The sequence below is a fragment of the Mytilus californianus genome, unplaced genomic scaffold (genome assembly GCF_021869535.1).
Source record: "Mytilus californianus isolate M0D057914Y unplaced genomic scaffold, xbMytCali1.0.p SCAF_1, whole genome shotgun sequence".
In the NCBI taxonomy this organism is placed as follows: domain Eukaryota; kingdom Metazoa; phylum Mollusca; class Bivalvia; order Mytilida; family Mytilidae; genus Mytilus; species Mytilus californianus.
In genome coordinates this window covers 48,826,351-48,838,302 of record NW_026262581.1, presented here as the reverse complement: position 1 = coordinate 48,838,302, position 11,952 = coordinate 48,826,351, and the positions used below count along the sequence as shown (strand labels likewise).

At 31.3% G+C, this 11,952-nt stretch overlaps 1 protein-coding gene across 2 annotated transcripts; it reads left to right on the top strand.

The window, feature by feature from the left end:
* Positions 1-4,955: 4,955 nt before the first annotated feature.
* On the top strand, positions 4,956-8,421 carry LOC127720439 (uncharacterized). Of its 2 annotated transcripts, none has more exons than XM_052227038.1 (3): positions 4,956-5,048; positions 6,991-7,059; positions 7,502-8,421. In XM_052227038.1, the coding sequence occupies exons 2-3, from the start codon at positions 6,993-6,995 to the stop codon at positions 8,353-8,355; spliced, it is 921 nt and encodes a 306-aa protein (XP_052082998.1). In that variant the 5' UTR covers positions 4,956-5,048; positions 6,991-6,992; the 3' UTR covers positions 8,356-8,421. The 2 variants fall into 2 exon arrangements, with proteins under 2 accessions (XP_052082998.1, XP_052082994.1); XM_052227034.1 differs by having other exon boundaries at positions 6,982-7,059.
* The last annotated feature ends 3,531 nt before the right edge of the window (positions 8,422-11,952 follow it).

The following is an 11,952-nucleotide window of genomic DNA, read 5'->3' as shown; positions in this document are numbered from 1 at the left end:
ATAAAATTAAAAATGAACCACAAAATATTTTATCATCTCCTATTCCTGGATTTCTAATACATTAACCTAACTGTTTGTGTTGTACATGTGCATATGTATGTAATCAGTATCTTCCATAGATTTGATTTTCAAAAGTTAAAAGGGTGAAATATAATTCCTTCTATGTGTATCCATGGCAACATTCTGCATTTATTTACCATAAAATATTGCAAAAAGGGGGGCGAAAATGTCACATATCCCCCCAAAATTTGGATCAAACTAGAATTTCAATGCAAATGAGTGATACCTTTTTAGAAACTGTTGAAATTAATCTTCCTAATAATCAAATAAAAAATGGGTGTCTTTCGCCTCATTTTTTCGTAAAAAATTTAGTAACAAAGTTCGTGCGACAAAAAGTTGGAAAAAAACATTACAATAATTGCCGGACCAATGTATGGTATGGATATGTAAATACGGACTGTCATACAGAAAACAGGCTTTATTACATACATTACATTATCTTGATGTTCATATAAACCCAATAGGCAGGCTATTTTAATTCTCAGCTATCAAAAATGAATTTTATTGCACACTAGCTCTCATATTTGAAAAATCCGAAACTACACACCTAACTGTGGAGTGCTTCCTAAATAAACAGGATAAAAGTTATTTCTTAGAAAATCATAATTGACACATTGAGTACGAATCAGTTTATAAGATATTACATGTTTTTACTATAGACCTGCTAGAAAACAATCTGCAGCGATACTCATACTTATTTTGGGGTAAACAAAAATGACAGGAATTCTTTATTGTAGGCTAAATTGTAGGATTTATAGTTCTTGCTTTCGAGCTACGGGTTGTTTAGAATTGAGATGTTGTGTAATAATTATATCTGAAAAATCGTCATGTTAATTAAAAACATCACTGTCGTAAGAACTTTGAAATTAAGTATTTGAAGACAGCTCTTCTAAACTTCATTCTGAAATAGAAATCACTAAGAAAAGATGAAAAGGGAGCCTTTATTTCGACTTTTATTTTGTTAAAACGGATATCTTTGAAATTTAAAACAAGAACGACCAAACTCAATGTGGACATTGCGTCCTCAAAATAACATAAACTCTTTCAAGATTTAAAAGCCAGATGCGCGTTTCAGCAATTAATGTATCATCAATGACACTCAAGGCTAAACTATGTATCCGAGATCGAAGAGATGATCATAAAAAAAAAATCATATAGTATAGCAAATTGTAAAAGAAGAATTGGAGCAATTAATGGTGAAATATAAGGTTTCAATTGATAATACAATATGAGATTGGTTTGATATTACAAATTAGAAAATTATGATAGAAGTTGATTCACGAATTAACGAATAAAGAAATAGGGATTGAAGCAAAAGATAAATCTCGAATTTGTATCACTAAATCTGATTTTTAATATCTGAAAAAGTTACTTCAATCGGGTTTTCACCTCCGATAGATTTTAAAACGCAGTAAAAATAATTGGTGTGAATAAAATATACTTTGAAGCAGTATTTTGTTATAGATCTTGTCTCTTTCTTTTCAATTACAGAAATGTTAAACAATCACAATTTTCAGTATACTATTCTTTATAAAAGTAAATTGAACTGTTTCCTTCTTTTAAATGCTTCAGTAGAAGTATAGAATTATCTGTAAGCTTTAAACTTGATAAATCCTAATTTTATTATGACTTCTTTCCTGCTATCGTTGTTGCTATTGCATTATTGTTATGTTTGTCTATCATATTTATTCATAATTGATACCATACGCCTTTAGATCCCTTTCTTTGAAGTTTTTGGAAGGGTTTCTTATGAATACTGTTTTACTGCTTCAAAATCGTTCTTTTATACCGTTTCAATTATTTTGTTTATAATTGCCATGCACATAAGGAAATTTGTAACTGAACTGCAAATGATAAATTCGTTAATTATAGTTATCTTAAACTTTAATGTGACCATGTAATGTTTCTATGAATTTTTTTTTTATAATGATTTTTTTTAGATGTACTTATAGTAAATAAAACATTCGTTTTCTTCCTACAACAGACACATTTGCCATTATGTCATAATACATGTAGTTATTACACAATATCGGTGTGACTTATTAACAATACGGTCAAATATGCACTTTATTAAGTTCGTTATAATCAGCGACTTGTACTGTTGAAAACAATCAGAAGCCTTTTATTTCCTCATAGTATGGACTTTATCAATTTTGGTTAGAATTGCTTGAAAACCACTTATTTACATTTTATTCAACTGCTTTTTGACACAGCGATTATTTACTTTCATTAAGTCTATGATTTTACTATGCTTGAGCTTTCGTTAAGATAAAAGTCGAGAACCATTCAAAATTAACACCAAATCATCAAACAATAAACAGATTCTCGGATCACATGTATCTTGAAGATCTTCTCTTCCTGGTCCGTCATTTCCTCAAATTGAAAAGGATTTGACATCAATTTTGTAGGTCTAAATAAGGAACAATTCAAACTAAGTATGTTTTCTATAATTTACGTCTTTATATGCAGCAAGTGATATGCTCTCTTTGTTATAATTGAACTATACCATTTGTTCCCCTCGACAAATGCAGAATGCAATAAAATTAAATCTGCTTTCCTAGGCTGCTTTGGGATATTGTATAACAGAGGAAATTTGAGTAAAGCAATTTATTTTGTTTTGAATAATTATATTCTTCATAGTTTCGACATGAAAACCTACTGCGGTACTATGTTACAGATTTTATTAGAGTGCTAGGTTATGTATGAAGGAGATATCATACACATTTACATTTACCCTCATACAATGACATCTTAAGTCATAAAAAAAGATTCATATTACAATTTGATATGTCGTGTTACCACTCTAAACTTAAGTCACTTGATAGGTTTGTCAGGAATAGAAGACTGTTTCCCTAAATTTCCGACAATTCATAATTTTTGTGCATTCTTATCATTATCTCAAAATGCTCTTGCTCCCATTCTAAACATTTTAATTGATATTTAAGTTTATATTCACATCTCATATATCATCTGAAATTATTGAAAAGGTAGTCTTTTCACCAGCGTTGATATATAGAGAGATACATGTACAGTGTAATACAATTTAGGGGCCATCTGACGACCACCTCCGGGTGCGGGATTTTCTCGCTGCATTGAAGACCCATTGGTGGCCATTGGGTGTTGTCTGCTCTTTGGTCGGGTTGTTGTCTCTTTGACATATTCCCCATTTCCATCCTCAATTTTGTTTCTTATTTTAAATCTGAGTTTTTATAGAACTTATGACATCTAGAAAAGCGCTTTGTACGCAAAACAATGATAGTGTTAATTTCATTTTGCAATCATTGGGTGAATGCCACAGATGTTAGATTATTAGTCCCGGATGTCATTATTAGTTCAGTAGTCAGTTATTCAATACTCACATGATTTATAACAAATGTTTCTTAAATTCTCCGTTGATACATTCAGAATTATAAGGAAACTAAGATTCCAACTCCCTCACTTAAAGTTGACCTTCGAATGATTTGCCTATTACTTTCAGATCCCTTTCGTCGTATAGCTCTTTATAAGCCATGTTCGTAATTTATCCATTTGGCTTTCTTATATTTTTGCTTTTTGGCTTTTAGCGATCCTGATGAAGGTTAAACCACGTTAAATGTAATCTGAGAAGAAACTGTTTCTACTGTTAATTTTAAAAGTTCGGTCAATTTTTATTTCCATCTGTTTCTCAGATGACGACATATATGTATCAATTGTCTTAACAACAATCCCGTCCTCTTTTCCTCGAAATCCCTGATTTAGGCCTAGCCAACAATTTCTACTCACCATGAGCAACATAACGGATACCACCTGTGGAGCATGATCTTTTTCCTTTTCAGAGATTACCCTGGTTTTAGATGTTAGTTAGTCATTAATTTTCTATGCTATGTTTTGTAGACTGTTTTGTTTGTCTTTTGGTCGTTTTTCGATTTAAGTGTTTTCAGTTTATCTTTGACGTATGGTTTTGAGTATCTTTTTAGTGTCTTCCACCTCTAATGATGAAAAATGAAATCAAGTGTTCTCCCAGATATTAAGGGTGATGCATATAGACGTAAACTAAAAAAAGTAACATAATTAGTTTAAATTGTTCGTAATTTCGACCTAGAAAAAGAGATGTCAAATCCTTTTCAATTTGAGTTTTATGAAAATGATTTTAATGTACAATGACGAAACGTGAAGGGAATATCTGCTAGGTACATAAAAACCGAGAATTTTTTTGTTGTTTTTCAATAGTTTTGTGTTAACTTAGAATGGTTCTCGTCTTTTTTTTTTTGTTAGCGTATGATCTAGCCTGGTCAAATTAAATACATAATAAGGGTAAATAATCGCTGTGTTTCCTACAGCAATCGAAGAAAATGCCGAGGAGTGGTTTTCAATCAATTTTCCTATAACGTCCATAAAATGGAAAAAAGAAGTCTGTTTAATTTTTATTATAACAATACAAGTCTCTTATTTATAACGAAATATAAAATGGAAAAAAGAAGTCTGTTTAATTTTTATTATAACAATACAAGTCTCTTATTTATAACGAAATATATAAAGTGCATATTTAACCATATTGTTAATGAGTCAGAGCAATATTTCGCAGTAACTACATGTATTATGACATAATGACAACTATGTCTGTTTTAAAAATAAAAAAGAATGTTTTATTCAACCGTAGTACATTTTTAAAAGTAACCATAATCCAAGATTTCACAGAAATATTACATGGTGACATTAAAGTTGATGATGTCATGAAAAATATGTCTGTTGTATGGGGAGACACTGTGTTATTGAACCTTAGTACATGTCTGAAGATATGCATAATCCGCAATTATGTAGTACTACGACATCGTCGTGACATTTAAAGTTTTTAACTATAATTAACGAATTCATCATTTGTGGTTCAGTTACAAATTTCCTTGTGTGCATGTCAATCATAAACAAAATAATTGATACGATATAAAAGAACGATTTTGAAGCAGTGAAACAGTATTCATAAGAAATCCTTCGAATAACTTCAAAGAAAGGTAAGGCTTATAGGTAACAATTAATTATGAATAATTATGATAAATAAACAAAACAATAAAGCAATAGTGACAAAGATAGCAGGAAATACGTTAGAATTTATGAAGTTTAACGCGTAAGGATAATTTGATACTTCTAATGGAGAATTTGCTCCCTTGGAAAAACGAAACAGTTTAATTTACTTATATACAGAATAGCATAGTGAAAGTTGTGCATTGTTTATATTTCTGTAATAGAATAGTTAGACACAAGTATTAGAACAAATTACTGCTTCAAAGTGTATTGTACTAACACAAACTATTTTTACTGCGTTTTAAAATCATCTATCGGAAGTAAACCCCGACTGAAGTAATTTTTTGAGATAATGAAAATCAATTTAAGTGATAGAAGTTTGAGATATATAATGTGCTTCATTTCCTTTTTTTATTTTTATTTCGTAAAACAATTTCTATCATATTTTTCGAATTTGTAATTTCAAACCAATGTCATATTGAATTATTAATTGAACCTTATATTTCATGATTGATTGCTCCAATTCCTTATATAGAATTTCCTTTACTCTATTATTTTTTGTATGATCAGCTCTATAAGGCCAATATTAAATTGTGGATTTTTAAATATTTTGGGCTTGAGTATCACTGAAAATCTATTATTTGCCGAAAAGCACATCTGGCTGGTAAATATTGATAGCATCTATGCTATTTTTTGAGACACAATGCCCACATTGAGTTTGGTCGTTTCGATTTTAATTTTCAAAGATATCCGTTTTTAAAAACCATGAAAATCGATAATATAGGCCCCCTTTCAATTTTACCCTATTGAGGCTTCTATTTTTAGAATGAATTTTAGAAGAGGTGTCTTCAAATACTTAATTTCAAAGTTCTAACGACATTGAAGTTTTCTAAAGTTAACATAATAATTCCTTTTGCTAATATTACCCTTACACAATATCTCAATTATGAACAGCCTGTAGCACGAAAGCAAGCACAGTAAATTCTAAAATTAGGCTTAGAATAAAGTACCCGCCGGGTATTCAAATAACCCGGGATTTCATTAAATGACCTGTTTTTACCCGTATTTCTGACCGGTATTGTTTCCGGTATTTAGAAGTCAAATATACTTTCGGTTTTCTCGAAATTTTTTAACTTTAAGTCAATACTTAGAATTTGCTTATTTACCGTGCCAATGACAGCTATCAAAACATTACATTTGATTGAAAAGTAACAATTTGAGGATTGTTTGTTAACTGTACCCAAGAAAGTAGAAGCCATTCAAGTTTGACATACAATTCTATGTCCTGAATACAAGATTTGCCGTTTGCAAATATCAAATGACCTGTAAAAATCATTTTAGAACAATATGAACCTTTTAATACATTACTGTTGAAGAGAATAATTTTGTTATCACCTAAATGTAAAAGCTTAAAATCCATATGCTCTAGATATTACACTGAACAGGAAAAGGAAACACACTAACTGTTATTTCCTTGTATTTATCTTCCTCCTGTGTATAGGAGCACATTAGCTATAATTGATATGTAACTACATGCATAGCTTGGGTTTATGACATTCATTAATAAAAAAAAGTAAACTAGTGTGAATAAAACAATAAGAGGGCATTGCATTAGAAAGATAATTTAACAATGAGTAATGATAAATATTTAATATATACTTAAAAAATACAAATGTGATTATTTTTAGGAGACTCAGTGGTTCATGTTTATGTTATAGTGTCTAAAAAAAAACTCTCAATGCTAAAATTGAACCTAAAAAGTTCGTACGCGTTATGACCTGACATTTTTTCTTCAATGCATTTTCAGTTTTAGAGGTTGACAAATATGAACATGTAAATATTAATGTAAATATTTTGTTAACTGATTATTATTTAATGTGTCAGTTATGATTTAGAAATAACGTTTATCCTGTTAATTTTTAGAATTTTTAGACATGTTAGAGATGATGAGATTCCAGACCATATTCTTATCGATGGCAGTGACCACAATGATAGTAGCTGGTAAGAAAACTATTATATTTGCTTTTTACGAGATTTATGGGCTGTTTTAACGAAAGTGTTTCCGATGTTGAGATAAATACCTTACTGCAGAAAATCTTCAAAATATATATAATTGAAGTACATAAGAAAGAATATTACCAACATCTACATATTTTTGGGAGTTATAATGTAAAAGTTTGAAACGAATGCTTTTCAATTTTGTTTCACATTTGGTCATGTAAGGTCATTTATAGCTTACTATGTTGTAATTCCATTGATTAGAACTGAAACCGTAAGGTCCCTGTATGTGTTTACATCATCCATAGGTGTATGGTGAATAGTCTTATTGGCATTAACTACATATATCCTGATATTCATATGTAGATAGTAGTTAACCTCTATTGTATTTTGTATTACTTGATGTGTGAAGATTGTAAAACTGGTTCGATATTTAATTTTACAGCTTACTCACCAACAGAACATGCATTAGACATACATGGAGTGAAGAAGATTTTACAGGTCAAAAACACAGTTGGAAGAGACATAGACGGGCGTCGTGGTGTCGGATCCCTTTCTGTACTAGATGTTATTGATGCAAATAGACGAGCAGGATCAAGAGCAGTTGGAACATCTCATGGAATAGACAGTACGAGATTATCTCGGGGTTCTGTTGGAAGCAGGGCATCTGTTTCTGAAATCATTAGAGGCTCCTCAGCTAGTATGTCACGTGCTTTATCTGACGATGACAGTATCAGTAACTGTCATTATGGGTGTGGAGGAGATAAATTATGTCGTTCAGGACATAAATGTATTCACAATGGTTGTAGCAGCTACTGCGTCGAAATTTCATCTGGAAGTATAATTGGTGCATCTGGATTGTCGGACTCTATAAGAAGGGAAATTATTAGAAGTTTATCATCTGACTTGACCAGAGTTTCAAGTAATGATGGTCATTTATCCGCTGGCAGCAGAATTGGTTCATCTGGTCTGGCTAGAAATTTGGGCCTATCTAGCAATTCTCATTTGGAAAATATAGGTAGTAGCCGTGTAATGTCTGGTCATACAGGTTCTGATATTCTTGACGTAACCAACCTTAGAAGAAGTGGACTTGATGTATTAGACACAGTTTCTTTAAGACGTGGTGGATCAGTACGTACTTCTGGTTCAGGAGTCGTTTCACAGTCAGTATTAAATGGGAAAATTGGTTGTAAAAAAGACTGTCTTGCTGATAGAGATTGTCCAACCAACAAATACTGTGCAGCTGTTAATTGTCACATGATTTGTCGAAGAAGGCCGTCTAATGGATACACACGATGAACATGATAACACTGAAATCCACACACACAGTATTTTTTTTTAAATAAAAGGAAATGTTGAATACAGTTTGCGGTTTTCTTATATATGTTGTATTTTTCATCCATTTAAGATATATTTAAAAATGAAAATAAAACAGACATATTATAGACGTCAATGAGACGGGTACCAATCATCACAATAAAACATGCAAAAGAGTCTTATTACTGAACTAGTACATATTTGTGTTTAGGGGCCTGCTGAAGCACGCCTCCGAGTGCGGGATTTTCTCGCTGTATTGAAGACCCATTGGTGGCTGTTTTCTGCTTTTTGGTCGGGTTGTAGTTCACACATATGTCAAAATTTTCTGTGAGTTCTGGTTATATTTCTCTGTAGAACATGTAACCAGGTATGGTGCTAAAGCATTGACAAAATTAGTCGATTAAGTCTAAAGACGTTTAAAAAAAATCTCATTAATAAAACGGATTTATCGATATTACAAAAGTGTTTTTTGCCAATTGGAGGAAAGACGACCAAAAACTCAACCACACATATTCTATATAATTTGAAAGAAAAGTGGTATTGTGTTGCATATATATATACTGGAAGTTCAACGATACAAACAAACTCGAAAATGCCTTAACTCTCAAGCATTTTCTGTCATTAAATGAATGTTGTTTTCCTCGACATAACTTAGCACGTATTTCAATACGAGAAACACTTAAGAACCACATCAACAAACGAGAACCACTAAAACAGGTTCCTGACTAAGGACAGGTGCAAACAAATGCAGCGTGTTTAAACGTTTTAACAGGCGCCAACCCTCGTCCTAACCTTAAATAGTAGTGTAACATTACAATATAGAAAGACACACTATAAAATATCAATTGAAATAGCTTAACTCAATCAAAAAGACAATGAACAAAAATAAGTAAACATACACTGAACGAATAAATTTGATATGTGACACAATGTCAAAAAGACAACTATAACCTTGGAAAAAATGGCGTTAAATAAAATAACGTAAACAGGTAAATTTAAATATGATAATTTTGTAGTTAGGAGTACGGAGATATTTTTTACAAAAAAGACAAATTTGCTGTTCAACGTACGAGAACAGCAGTGAAAAGTTATCGTCATACTAAATACTTATCAAAGGTGGTAAATATTAAAGATAGTTTGTAACAGGTCAAATTAACACGAAAGTACGATTTCAGAGTACTCGCAAATACTGAAAGCTAGTTAAAAGCCAAACTCAATCAATAATAAAAAATCGTGCATCAGAGACTAAAATCAACTAAAACACATCCCAGGGATTTAGTGTTTTAACGCAATGGACAGTCAAAGAAGACATGACTTGTTCAATGCCAAAATAAAAGTATCGACAGGCAGTAGGATAGTTTGGATTTAACCTTATAATAATTATGTATAATGTTATATATAGATAAAGCAATCTCTATATAGAAAATGAACGTGAATGTGTATTTATACATCCAAATGACCATTCGAAAAGAATACAAATTTAGTTTGTTTTAATTTGTTGATTACAAAATCGATATTTGTGCCAATGTAAACAATATTGAAAGATCGTATTACAACATTAATAAGATAACCTTTACTAATAAGTTTATTTAAAGGTTCGATGAGTTTACACGGATGACATGGTGATTTCCGCGCTTTTAGTACAATATTATCGTAAAATTTAGGATGTGAAATAACGTTTTTAATAAGTTTTCTACATGTACAGCCAAATTTACTAATCAGATTTTTGTATCTATGAAAGAATTTAGTAAAAGTGTTAAGTAATTTATGGTAATGAAATCACTGACTGAATAATTTACCAGTGATGCATTGATTATGTTCGTTAAAATCTATGACATCACTACACACACGGGCATAACGAACGAGTTGGGATATATAAACACCGATTGATGGAGCCAAAAGAACATCGCAGTCTAAAAAAGGAAAATTAATAATAGGGAATGAAAAGTCGTCTCTTTTGTCGTAAATTTTAGTATGGAGTTTCCCTTTAGAAATTGAAATGTCTAAATCTACTGCTGTTTATGTTAGATTTATTCAAAGTAAGTTCTTTTGGGTAAATTTCGGTAGTATATTTAGAGAACTCTGGATTATGTAACGAAAAATATCACAAAAATAACGGTATGTATTGTTGAATGTGTCAAACAAATGTAATAATGACGTGCCTTTACTGAGTTGGTCATAATCTTAGATTCATAGCAATACAGGAATACAATCTGCTATTAAAGGGGTGCAATTAGTACCCATAGGAATACATACCACCTGTCGATACACTTTATCGCCGAAACGTACATAAATGTTGTCAAGGATAAAAATTTAAAATTCAATCATATCTCTACATTTCCAGTAAGTGTATCTAGCATACTCTCCTTTTTCGTTACAGAAAAAGGCTTTAAACGAGTTACAGCAAATAAATTTGCAACGAGTTTTTCAAAAGACCATTTAATTAAATATGAAAACTTTTTCTTGATAATATTATGTGACGTGTAGTGTAGAGAGAAGAAAAATCAAAACTGTCAACAGACTTAAAAGGACAATCAAAAGCACGATTTTTTTCTGAAACCCCTAAAGAATGTTTAACACTCCAAAAAATAATTAATTTCATTATTTTCATAAGCCTTATAACAAAAGTTAATAACCAGTTCTTTGATAGTAGTAAGACAGGTAGTTAGAAGCACTTACAGATAAGTAGTAGAACACTTACTAAATGCGGAGATGAAACGAAATTTAAATGTTTGTTTGTGTAATTTAGGTCACCAGTACATAGTCGGGAATTTCAAATATCCGGAAGAGGCTTTAAAGTGGTAGTGGCAGTGATATGCTTGTTTACAATTTGACGCTCTGTGGAGCGTACGGACCTGAATGTAGAAGAATTGATAATTTCGTTTTGGAGAACTTCCGTGTAGTATATGCGCCACACCACCACTACAATATTGCCTGCTTTGTCTGCCGGTACAAACACAAACCACTTTGCGAGTACTTGGAGTTTAGTTTTTATTTTCTAGAAAAGGGTATATCATGAACCCTATAATTAATTTTAGAACAATTTTCAAAATGAGATATACGAATATCAACAGTATTCATAATATCATTCAAATAACTGTCCAGTGATTTTTTATCAGATTTTTCACGATTATATCAGTTTTTACAGTAGGCACACATAGCGTCTTTAATGACCTGACGACACTGTTTCCAAATAGAGGACGATATCTAGGTTCTTTCTTAAGAAAAGTTTTGACCTCACGGTCTTCAACGATGTTGAGGTCTCCTATAAAGACATGACAATAGGGAACATATCTAAAAGTAGATGTTTCACAGTCTCAAGTGGAAGGAGCATCATTTTCTATATTGACGTCTGATGTTACTGACGTATAATTAAAAATCAAACTTCTGCTGTTTTTTTCTGTACGAATACGAAATAATAGGTGGTTCTGTATTATCAAAATATGGAGGTATTTGGCTATGGATGGTAGAGTCATTGAATATACTAGATAAATAAATAAAATCAATACCGCTATTCATATATTTTAATGTAAGAAAATGCCGTTTATGATTTTCCGGTTTATCGATACTAGGAAACAG

Coding starts and splice junctions, on each gene's coding strand:
- LOC127720439 (XM_052227038.1), top strand. CDS start 6,993: ATGTTAGAGATGATGAGATTCCAGACCATATTCTTATCGATGGCAGTG. Junction 7,060..7,501: donor GACCACAATGATAGTAGCTG/GTAAGAAAACTA, acceptor TTAATTTTACAG/CTTACTCACCAACAGAACAT.